Source organism: Pteronotus mesoamericanus, unplaced genomic scaffold, assembly GCF_021234165.1.
Source record: "Pteronotus mesoamericanus isolate MK-2021 breed Mesoamerican mustached bat unplaced genomic scaffold, CSHL_Meso_final contig_42, whole genome shotgun sequence".
In the NCBI taxonomy this organism is placed as follows: Eukaryota; Metazoa; Chordata; class Mammalia; order Chiroptera; family Mormoopidae; genus Pteronotus; species Pteronotus mesoamericanus.
The window spans coordinates 15428550-15440835 of record NW_026555157.1 but is presented as its reverse complement, the minus strand read 5'-3'; the positions used below and the strand labels follow the sequence as shown (position 1 = coordinate 15440835).

General features: G+C 37.2%; 1 protein-coding gene across 1 annotated transcript in view; it reads right to left on the bottom strand.

The window, feature by feature from the left end:
* Positions 1-7027, bottom strand: part of GABRR3 (gamma-aminobutyric acid type A receptor subunit rho3) — a 59876-nt gene extending 52849 nt beyond the window's left edge. Inside the window, 1 exon segment of the mRNA XM_054577251.1 lies at positions 6903-7027. Coding sequence (XP_054433226.1) covers positions 6903-7027 — 125 coding nt within the window.
* Positions 7028-12286: the final 5259 nt, after the last annotated feature.

The window sequence follows — 12286 nt, the reverse complement described above, 5'->3', positions numbered from 1 at the left end:
TTGTACATTATGTTCCCATGACTTACTCATTTTATAACTGAAAGTTTGTACTTTTTTACCCACTTTACCCATTTTGCCCACCCCCTACCTCCTGCCTCTAGGAACCAGCGATCTGTTTTCTGTATCTAAAAGCTTGTTTTTTTGTTGTTTTTTTGTTTTGTTTTCAAATTTCACACAAAAGTGAGGTCATATAATATTTGTCTTTCTCTGTCCGCCTTATTTCACCTAGTATAACATCCTCAAAGTCCATCCATGTTGTCACAAATGGCAAGATTTCAATTTTCATAGCTTAATAATATTCCATTATATATCACGTCTCACTTATCCATTCATTCATTGATGGACACCTAGGTTGTTTCTACATCTTGGCCATTGTAAATAATGCTGTGGTGAACATAGGAGTGCATATATCTTTTGAAGTTAATATTTTCATTTTCTTTAGATAAATACCCAGAAGTGAAATTGCTAGATCATTTTGTAGTTCTATTTTTGATTTTTTGAGGAGCGGTTTTCCACAGTGGTGGCACCAATTTACATTCCTTCCAACAGTGTACAAATGTTCCCCTTTTCTCCACATCCTTGCCAGCAGTTGTTATTTCTTGACTTTTTTATTACAGCCATTCTAACAGGCATGAGGTGATATCTCATTGTGGTTTGGATTTACATTTCTCTAATCCTATTTTTTAACTTTTATAGATGAAAATATTGAAAACCTTTTTCAGATACATGTAAGTACCTGGAATTTGAAGAAGTTTTGTTTCAGCAATATAACTTAATCTTTTAAGTTCCTTCTCATATTTTGAAATTCACATTGTAATCATCAATAATTATTTCTAATAATTTGTAACCTGACAAATTAGATTCTTCCTTCAATTTTGTTGAAAGCAAACAAAGAAACACAGAGAGAGAGAGAGAAAGGAAGGAAGGGAGGGAGGAAGTCACCCAGTTTGGAAAAAAATGTTATTTTAAAGTAATTCACTACCTCAATAATAATATTTATAATGATCTTCTTATATCTAGGAGGATTTTACACACTGGGGCTCTACACATAGTAAGATTTAGGAAGAGAGAGAAGTATGCTTTTATTTTGCCAAAAGAGACAGAGCAATCATTAAAGGAAGACTATGCGGGACTGCAGGCAAGTTTTCAAGTAGTTCAATTTCAGAAAAGAGATCAAAGAAAGTCAAAGATCCAGAAATGATGGTTTTAAAACCATCTATGCCTACATGCCCGTCTGAGAGGTTGCATGCATCCTGAGGAGTACATTCTACTCTTGGAGTATAGGTGCCCTATTTGAAGTTCCCTGTTTTTTGTTGTTGTTTTTTTTAAGACATACGGGGTGGGGCAAAAGTAGTTACGGTTGTTCATATGAAAAAAAAACATGCAGATTATGATTATTACAATAGCTTTAACTATTTTGCATACTCACACCTACTTTGTGTCTCCTGACTTCTCCCCTTTTCTAGAAAAAAAAATTTAATTTTTAGTAGCCATTGAAAGAAAGCTTTTGGAAACTTCTGTCTGAGGAGAAAGGCTTTTAGAAGGCTGTGTTCTGATAGGATAGAGCAAAGAAATCTCAACTCATGGAAGAGTCTTACATCAGCATTCTCAGTCCCTGTCTTCTCCCACCAAGTATTTATAAGCATTGTTTGAGAAACTGGAGGTGTAAGTCTTGGTTATGGTTATCATTTTTCTCTTTGAGCACAACCTTTTCCTTCCTGAATGAAACAAATGGAACATTTCTATGCTCCCTCCTCTTCTCAGTATCAAAAACTCTACTCTAATTTTGTGACTGAGAAACTGGGGATCTGGGTGGAAGGAAAAGCTGGATTTTGAGTGGTTTCAGGGGGACTATGAGAGTCTTTGAAAAGGACATATGAGGCAAAGAATTAAGGAGTGTTAAACTGGTTGAGAAAAAGCAAATACATCTAAGTCATTCTGATGCACTGGAGGTTAAAAAGTGGCATGACAAACAACCCATTTCAATTGAGTCACACTCACCTAGTTGCTTTACAAAAGTGCTTTCCCAAAGGCCTATGTGTTTGATTAATTTACTAGGATCAGAACTTGAAAACAACTAGGTCTGGCAGTGAATAGACTATCCAGGAATATATAATTAATAAGCGTATTAAAAATATTTAATCTAGAGGTTAACCATGAGATACAAATTAAAACCATAAGTACTATTTTATACCTAATAAATAGCAGAAAACTAAAAATCTAAAAAGTATCATTAAGAATATGATGAAATGGGAACATTTATACTTTGTAGGTAGCAGTGTAAATATTGGCAAAACCTCTTCAAAAATCAGTTTCAAAAACTATCAAGGTAATTTATATTCTTTGACTCAGTAATTCATTTCTAGGAATGTAATATTTTTTGTTGGTAAAGAAAAAAATTACATGCATGAAAATGTTTATTGCTGTTATTCATAGTAGTGCAAACTTGAAAAATGAATGTTTAAGAATAAAATAGGTAATTCTGGTGTTTTAACCCAAAGTAATTATATGGAGTGATTAAAAATACCTTTATAATGTCCATCAGACAATGTCAAAAATGCTTAAGTTAGAAAAAAACCCAGCAAAATAGTGTCTATACTAATTCTAAACATGAAAAATCATGTAGGCATATAAATATGGATTAGAAGTGAATTTGGAAAAGGGAAAGCATAATTGAGATTCTCTGTTTATTTTTCCACATAAAAATCCACTACTGGATTTGTGTAATAAATATTTTATAAATTATCTAGACCAAACTGGACCTGCCATCTAGGATCCAGCCATAGTATTCCACCTAACCATCCCATTCTTCTTGTCATTCTAGGAGTATGTCCTGCTGCTAACATAAACTTTTTGCTACTTAAGCTCTATTATGAACCAGTTCACACAGACCAGCCTGCTTTCCCAAATAATGCGTAGGTAGCATTTAAAAATTTTTTGTGGACTTAGCTTTTTCTTTAGAAAAATATAAAATGAAGTAAAAATATTCTATTAGGCTATATAAATGCAAATCCAAGAAATGCAATAAAGTAATTGGAAAATCGCTTGATCTAATTTTTGATCACCAAGAAGATCTTCGTAATTCTAGATCCAGTATTTATACTAGGTCCCTGATGCTTTTTAGATTTCTTAGAGAGGACATGGTCCATTATCCAGAGGAATCTGTGGCTTTGACTGAACTGCCACTGAACACCTGAACTCTGGGAATATATGCCTGATGTTAGTCAACGGCCTCTTACAATGGAAAAACCTATGCAGGAACATTTCTGTGGAAGAGCTGCCACCGGGTATGCCCCACCTGAGACGACGACAGTTCCTAAATCTTACTTGGGTCTCTCTATTAGATCATGAGCTCAGTGATGAGGTCTCCGTTTCCTTACCAGCAAAATGAGGATATTGGACCACATTAGGAGCTGATCTGCAGATTTTCTTTTCTTTTCTTTCTTTCTTTTTGGATAGCCCATCTGGTGTATTAAACTAGAAAGTTTCACATGAAAATCTGAGTTTCCTGCTTCTTTCACAAAATCAGAAAATCTAGCAACACTGGACTCAAGTTCTGTTATAAAAAAAGCAGCCTGGACCTGAGCAGCCACTGCCCCAGAGGAGCTTGCAGCCGACAGTTGGCACAGTTTCTCTTCTGTCTTACTTGCATTTGCATCCCTAGAACCCTCTCAGCTTTTACATTAGGTTCACGCATGTGCTGGTAAATGTTTAACAAGTTGCTCTCCAGGGGGGAAAAAAGCCCTATTTGTAGCATTTGCTGATTTCCATGATGTAAATATAGTCCCACCATGGCTGATTTCAAGCTGCTGACATGACAGAGATATGCACAGCCCACAGTGAACTGTCATGTCATATCATATCATATCATATCATAATCTATTGTAGCATACACTATAGCTTATAGGATAGGATATAAAAAGATGGGTTGATACATTATAGTATAGCATTTCTACTATACAGACGTAAATAACCTCAAGAACTATAGGTAATTGTAAAATACGGTAATTAGGAAGTGGTGAGTTTTAAATATTTATTACCTTAGTTTTTAAAATAATTACTTGGTTGTATGTTTACATAACTTAATTTTTAATAATGTTTACTTTAACAGCCAGCTAATAGATTTCCTGAAAATTTAACAGTTGGCTCTTGCTAGCCGATTTAAGCAGACTCCACACTCTGCTCATCATTCTTACGGCCTGAGCTGGTGCATTGTTCCCCTAGTATCCCTAAGCCCCCACCCAGAAGATGACAGACAAAAGGCACTCGATACAATTGTTAAAAGAACGAATTAAAATTAAATGAGTCTCCATTTCTAATCCTCTTTGCATCACTGAGGAGCCAAATCTCTTCCCTAGGCCAAACAGGAACAGTTTCCACCTGCCATAACTGAGTTTATTCACCACCACTGCTCCCATTTTCTTTCTGAAAAACAAAGGGAATCTTTAGATGTAAGATTTTAAAAATATTCAGAAGAAAAGGGAATTTGGGAATAAAGAATAGGATTATATTCTGAATGAAAATAGTTAATAGCAAAGCATGTGAGGGTCTGCTTGATTGTATGAAAACTGGCTCAAAATAACGCACATAACTGTGAGGTAATGCGTATAAATTTACTTCATAATTTTCAAAGAAAGATCATGCCTTTCTTCCATGTTCATGCTGTTGATTTTCTTGCATTATTGAAGAATGGAGCATTTGTTCGTTCGTTCATTCCTTTGTTACTAATAATCAGACTGGGTGTGGGGCACAGAATCTCATAGTATTTATTTACCTACTAAGGTCTGAAGAACCCTGCGCTACTTGCTCTAGAAACCACCTTATAAAGTAATTTCTCTATTTTTGTCAAAATACCTTAAAATCTGCATGGTAATGTGCCTAGTGACAGCCTAGAAACTGACTGGCTGGATTATACGGTTCCCTCCGAAGAAACGCCTGGCTTTCATTCTCAGTGGGTCCTTCTGAATCAGAGTCGGTGGTTTATTTAATCTCTCATGCCCGAGAGGATTTTTCTTTAAAAAACAAAAGAATTAGATATAAATTTTAATGAATCATATTCTAGCTTATTGCTGAAAGGGGTACTACACATAGGCTATAAAGAAGTGAAAATAAACATGCTTGGCCCCATGCAGCAGAAACCCTAAGGTTCCTTCTTTATTTAAACAGGGTCTAACATGTAAGTTTACTCACATGTGGACTCTAATGAACAAACTGAACTTACAAGCAAAAGAGAAACAGACTCAAAGAGAGCAGGCTGACAGCTGGGGCAATGGCAGGGATAAGGGGGCGGGTGGAGAGATTTCACAAAAAAGAAAAAAATGCATGGGTACAAAAAACAGGGTAGTGATTGTGCGGGTGAGGGCGTGAGTGGAGGTGGAAGAGGGTATGAGGGATAAATGGTGAATTAGAAAATATAAATTAAAAAAATAGTGTCTAACAGTGAGAACATCTAATATAAGAAATAATCCCTACTCCACTACCAAGAACTAATGTTCTCCTCCTGCCCCTTAATAACACTTTAAAAAATACACATAGCAGATTTTCATGCAGCAACTCTGCCATGGGTAGCGGGCCAGCGTGATGGCTGAGGTCCTCTGACAATCTACTTTTTCACCTACACATTCACCAAACAAACTGGGCAAACCTCCTGTTTGAGTAGCAAATAATATTTTAAGCAGTCTCTATTTCAAAAATAGATAAAATATACTATACAGATGTTATAAGCAACCTGAAAAAAATATAGTCTGATGGAATAACCCCATATTTCCTAAATATTGCCTTGCCTGATTGCCTTGAAGACTCAGAAAGCGGTTAAACTAGACAACAGTTCATGTCATCTCAGATCTGGGTGTGGGAGAGTATGGAAAGAAAGTGTGGGAAGTAGGCCTTAATTTTCAAGAGCAGACCAGGACCAGGCATAGAGAATCTAGTAATCTCTTCTTCCCTTCCCCTCACACCTCTTTTGTTTTTGGTCATTCAACCTGAGGCTTCAGATAGATTCATTAGATTTTTCTGTTCTCTTTCCTGATCTTATTGTGAGGGCTTCATAAATATTCAAGCTGTGAGGGCAATCTGGCTGAAACATCTGTCACCCCATCGATTGCCAAAGTCAGCTGGGTGGTATTATTCACCTTCATTCAGTTTCTCCTACTGGATCTTTTTAGAAATCTCGCACTTGATGAAAAGGAGTCTTTCCTCAACATGTCATTCTTGGTTATTAAATGTACATGGGTAATACAGAAACAGTTGTTCCAGCCTGGGACCGAGGGGATCCCTAGGACTTTTAGTGCTAAAACCCATAAAATCCCCAGCACATTGTAATGAACTGGTCACTCCAGTAGTTAGCTATGCTGCCTTACTACCATGTCCAAACATGCTCTCAATTATTGATGATAAATAATAATGATGATGTATTGACATTTGATGATGTTTTAAAAGTATGGAACCTATTCTTGAAAGACAATACATGGCTTTAATGCTTTTCAATACTGTCTCATCAATACACGAAAAACCATGCACCCTGCATGTATTTGACATTTGAAATTGGTTCTTAGACTACTATTCAAAAAAAAATCTGAAGAAACATTGTTTCCTCAGTAATACATTAATAACAAATGTATTGACCATTGAGGAAATACATTCCCTAAGAGAAAAAAAAGGTACCTATGTGAGCCCTTTATCTGTTGTCTCCAAAAATAAGCAAACACCAGCAGAGATCCAAGATTCTGCCCTTTCTGGCGCCAGCCAGAGGTGATATGTTTCCATGAGTGAATGCTAGCTCTAGAGACTGTCACCACCACAAAGATGTGCTGCCATTACAGATAGGTTTCTAGGTTTCCCGCACGCCTGAGGCAGCTGGGTGGTAACTGCATGGACCACACTACGCTTTCGCGTTGGCTCGCCGTGTTCATTTCATTGAAGGGGAGCACGGCTGGGGAGGCTTCTTGATTTCAGCAACAGCACAAGCATTTCGTGGCAAAGTGATCTATGAGCAGATGAAGAAGACCGACAGGGAAGCCAGGATCATCTCCTCCAAAAGAAAGGAATGCAGATGGGTGCAACCAACCCTGTTATCAATATTGCTTTTGAGTCTTTTAGAAAAGTAAATAGTGTGCCAGGTAAAAGATATCAAGGAAAAAAGAGAAGCATTGCCTTTAGTGCTGGTCTTTGGTTTTAGTAGATTAAATTCTCATAGCCTACAGGCAAACATCTGTCTGGCTCATCAACAATTTAGGGAAAACAAAGATTTTTTTTTCGTTTTCAGTTTGTAAGCCTTTGGTTACTCTTTCCAGGGAAGAAGGTTTTTAGAGAGATGCTTGATCCTCTGCTAAATAAACTCTCAGCTGCAGTATTCAGCAGACAAAGAAGTGAGGTTAGGCATTAAATCCCCTTAATCCAACACACTAGCATTTAAGTATATTTCATGACTGGCAAAATAATATGCTTAATGAGAACAAAAATGATTGATTTATTTTCATTACACATTTGAAGACCTTTTCCTTTATTTCACGGTTCATTTTTCATCCAGAAAGGAAATTTTCACTCTCTAAATGCATATAGATTATCATAGTATAAAAAAATTAAATTATTACTTTTATCAAATTAATAATTATATTTTTAAATGATGGTTTATTCCATTGATATCAAAATGGTTTAATTTTAGATTTAATAGTATAACAGCCTGACAGCTAAAAAATAAGTTTTGGGAAGTGGTTAAGTTATAGACTACCACACTTACATTACAGCCACACACTCTCCTAAAAGCACTTTGCATACATAGAGTAGAAATATTAAGAGAATACTTTTAACTGCTATATGTTATTTCAATGTGTGGATATATAACATTTTATATATTCATTCTTTTGTTGACAGACATTATTTCTAATTTTTCTATCATAAGTAATTTATCATAGACAATTCTGCAGTAAAATTTTGTAAATATTTCCTTGTATACATGTAAAAAGTTTCTTTGGAGTAAATAGCTAGAAGTAAAACTGCTAAGCTGAACAATTTTCACATCTTCAAATTTACTGGACACACCAAAGTGATTGTACCAATTTACAACCCCACTAGAAGTGAATGAGACTTCTCATTTCTTAAAATCTTTTTAAACATTAATATTATCAGGCTTTTAAATGTTACCCAATCTAATAGATGTTGTAGGGGTTTTTTTATTTTAATTTCCTTAATGGTTAAAGAAATTTGACCATTTTTTTTCATGTCAAAATGTAATGGGCCAATAAGCTTTTCCTCTTCTGCAAAGAGCCAGTCAACAGAAGAAATGTAAGAAAAGTTTCTGGGTTTAGTCTACTGTTACTTTGGCTGCTGGAGGACTCCACTGTGGTCAGGTTTGCGTTCCACCTCAGTATTGTCATGAGACCCAGGGCCCCGACCCCCTGGCCCAGTCCTCTTTGCTACCTAGGCTTACTCTCTTCGTTTAGTGTCACTAGCCAACATTTCCCAAAATAGTTTTGGCTACACTGGAGATATTTTGTGAAAAAGTTTCTCCGCTGAGTTTGGGAAACTCAATACAGTTTACTGATATTACTCTTTTAGGAATTCAGAGTTCACATAAGGGGCTTAGTGAAAGTGCTCCTGGCCTTCAATAACATGGAGGATGTCCCTTCGATGGTCTAGTGTCAGTTCTAATCCTTCTGATCTGTTGGAAACATTGGCCCACCCCATCTCTCCCTCCCATTTCAAACATTTCCTTCACCTGCCTTCTGGGATACTGTTCTCTCTGGTTTTCCTCTTACCTTTCTTGTCCTTATCCTTCAGTCCTATTATCTGATTCCCCCCCCCCCCGCCCCCGCCCCCGCCACTTCTATCAGATCTCATGAAACTGGAGTCGCCTTGTGCTCAGCATATTTTTTTTTTCTCTCAACTCATTCCTTTAGGCATCTCATCCAGTCTTAAGACTTTAAAAACCATACACATGCTAAACACTCCCAAATTTATGTTGTCAGTTCAGGCTTTTCTCCCAAAACTCCATCTCATATTGCTATGGTCTGAATGTTTGTGTCCCCTGACCCACATTCATATGTTAGAATCCTAATCCACAAAGGTGATGGTTTTAGTAAGTGGGACCTTTGGGAGGTGATTAGGTCAAGAGGATGGAGGCCCCATCAATGGGATTAATGCCCTTCTATATGAGACCTCAGAGAGTTGCTTTATCCTTTCCATCACATGAGTATATAATGAGAAGCCTGCAACTTGAAAGAGGCCCTCATCTTTCCATGTTGACATCCTGATCTTGGACTTTCAGGTCCCAGAACTATGAGAAATAAATTTCCGGGGTTTTTTTTTTCTTCAAAATTTTATTTATTTATTTTAAGGAGAGGGAGGGAAGGAGAGAAACATCAATATGTAGTTGCCTCTTGCGCACCCCCTACTGGGGACCTGACACACAACCCAGACATGTGCCCCAGACTGCTTATCAAACCAGAAACCCTTTGGTTCAAAAGCCAGCACTCAATCCACTGAGCCACACCAGCCAGTGCTAAATTTCTGTTGTTTATAAGCTACCCAGTCTTTGGTATCATATTATAGCAGCCTGCTTATCAAACTGTCTGCTTACTATTTCTTCTTGGATGTCTGAAAAGTATATAACATTTAACATGTCCAAAAGTAAGCTTGTTAACATTGTCCTCTTACCACCTATAACTGATGACAATAGTGTCTCCATCTCAACTGATGACAATAGTGCCTTTTTTTGACTCATCTCTCTCTCACTCCATATTCAATCTGCCTTAAAAAATATATCCAGGATCCAAGTGTTTCCCTCAGCTACTACCTAGTCTTTTAGTCATCTTCATCTCTTGCTTGAGTTATTGCAGTATTGCCCTAACTGGTCTCCTTGCCTCTTCCCTTGCATGGTTTCAGTCAGTTCTCAACACAGCAACCAGTGATCCTTTAAAAATATGTCAGAACAATTTACTCCTCTCCTCAAAACTCTGCATTGGCTCTTCATTTCCCTCAGTTGAAAAAGTTTTTACAATGGCTAGCAAAGCCCTACATAATCTGTAACTCCTTTCTCCTCCTTGCCTCTCTGACTTCTACTATGTCTCCCCACCCCACCCCCAGCCAGCTGTTCCACAAACATTCACCTGTTTGCTGCTCCTTGAACATCCCACCTCAGGATCTTTGCACCAGTTGCCACCCTTGCCTGACACATTTTTAATCCAGGTATCTATATAACTAACTTCTTTAACAAATTTAAATATTTATTCAATGGAGTACATACTAACCATCCATTTGAAAAATGCAGCATGCTCCCTTTCCTCCAACAACCTGTGTTACCACTTTAACATTTTTTATATATTAGGTCTATTGTTCATTGCCTCTCTCATCCTGCTAAAATATAAGCTCTGCAGGGAAGTGATCTTTGTCTGTCACATTCCCTGGGGTATCCCAAACACTTATAACTATTTTTGGCATACAGTCAGTGTTTAATAAATATTTGTTGAATAATTATTAACACATCAAAGGCTTCAGTTAAAAAAAAAGGCCTTTTTAGTTCTCCTAAGTTCTGTGTTTTCTAAACTTAGCTGACCTCAGATCTCATTCTTTTATAAATCCACAATGCCTACTAATAGTCTTTTGAAAAAAAAAGTGCTCCTCCAGAAGAGCCAGTTTGGAAAATCTAGGTAGATATAAGCTTTACACAGCTTCTTCATTTCAACTCTATGCCCCCTACTGTCTCAAGGCTAATTTTGATGACTGCTAAACTTTTAAGTTCACAATGAAATATTGGTAGCTGAGAAAGAGTAAGCAACACTGACATTAAGAGGGGATTTCTTGATGCAAACTTTGACCTGAAGGAATGAAGTACTAAAGCAGTTGCCCACCTTTTAGGCTAGCAGTGAAGCTATTTGTGGCACACATTTTTCAGAAATATCTGGCAGAAAAGTGAAAGGTCACCAGTTGGATTCCTATTTAGGGCACATGCCTAGGTAGCAGGTTCGGTCACGGTCAGGGTACGTATGAGAGGCAACCAAACAATGTTTCTCTCTCACATTGATGTTTCTCTCCCTCCCTTCCCCTATAAATAAATAAATAAAATATCTTGCAGATCATAAGCCTTCTCACCATCACTTATCAATGCCAGGGTGTCCTGGGTGCCCCCTTCCACAGTGTAGAGATGAATCAACAATGCAAATCCATCTGATCTCTTTATTAAATAATCTTTGCCAGACCAATGACTCATATCAATATCAACATCAGGGAGAAATAAAGCAGTTGTATTTTGTCACTTATGAATTTTAAGTGGGAAATGGTTTGCATAAGAGTAAATAAAAGGCAATGGTATAGGCTACAAAAATTGGCCCATAGAAAGTCTCAGAATTTCAATTTAATTACAATAAGACATCTGTTTCTGTTGATGCTGAATCAACTCCTTAACCTTATCCTTTTAGTGCTTTCTTTGCAAACCCAGTAAGCTTCTTAAGAAAAAAATCAGAAAACCACATCTGTCAAAACTGGAAAGTGGTAACTACCAGGAAACAAAATGAATCGCCAGGTCACTGTTGAATTTTGTAATGTTATCAGCTTTCCCTCACATACGCTGTCCTCCACTCACTCTTCTTCCACTTTGATGATGGCAGCCAGTTTCATTCCTTCGGCTGGGAGCCAAAGAGAAAACTGGGATAGTATAGTTGTGTCCCCAATATTCATCTTGGGATATGTAGCTATTCTTTTGCTTACAAAGAGAAAACAAAAGGAAAGAGAAGGTCTTATTTAGATTGGATCAAGAACATCTGTGAACAACAAATTCTAAGCCTCCAGAAATTTCCCAACGTGTCTGTGTGATGTCACATAGGCAAAATATTTTGAGTGGGAATTTGTAGAGTCATAGAATGTTGATATGTCAAGACCTTTGGAGATCATTTAGACTACCCCCATCATCCTCATTTTTATATATAAGGAAACCAAGTCTGGAGAAATTATGTGCACAATTTATTTACTTTTCTTTCTTTTTTTTTAATTTTATTTATTTTTAGAGAGAGGGGTATGGAGGGAGAAAAAGAGGGAGAGAAACAGCAGTGTGTGGTTGCCTCTTGTGTGCCCCCCACTGAGGACCTGGCTTGCAGCCCAGGCATGTGCCCTGACTGGGAATTGAACCGGCGACCCTTTAGTTTGCAGGCCCGTGCTCACTCCACTGAGCCACATCAGCCAGGGCTACTTTTCCTTTCTTTTTTTTCCTTGATACATTAGAAATATAACATAGTTAAACCTAGGTTCTTCACTGTCTCTCATCTCAAACAATTTGGTTCTCAACCAGGTTGTT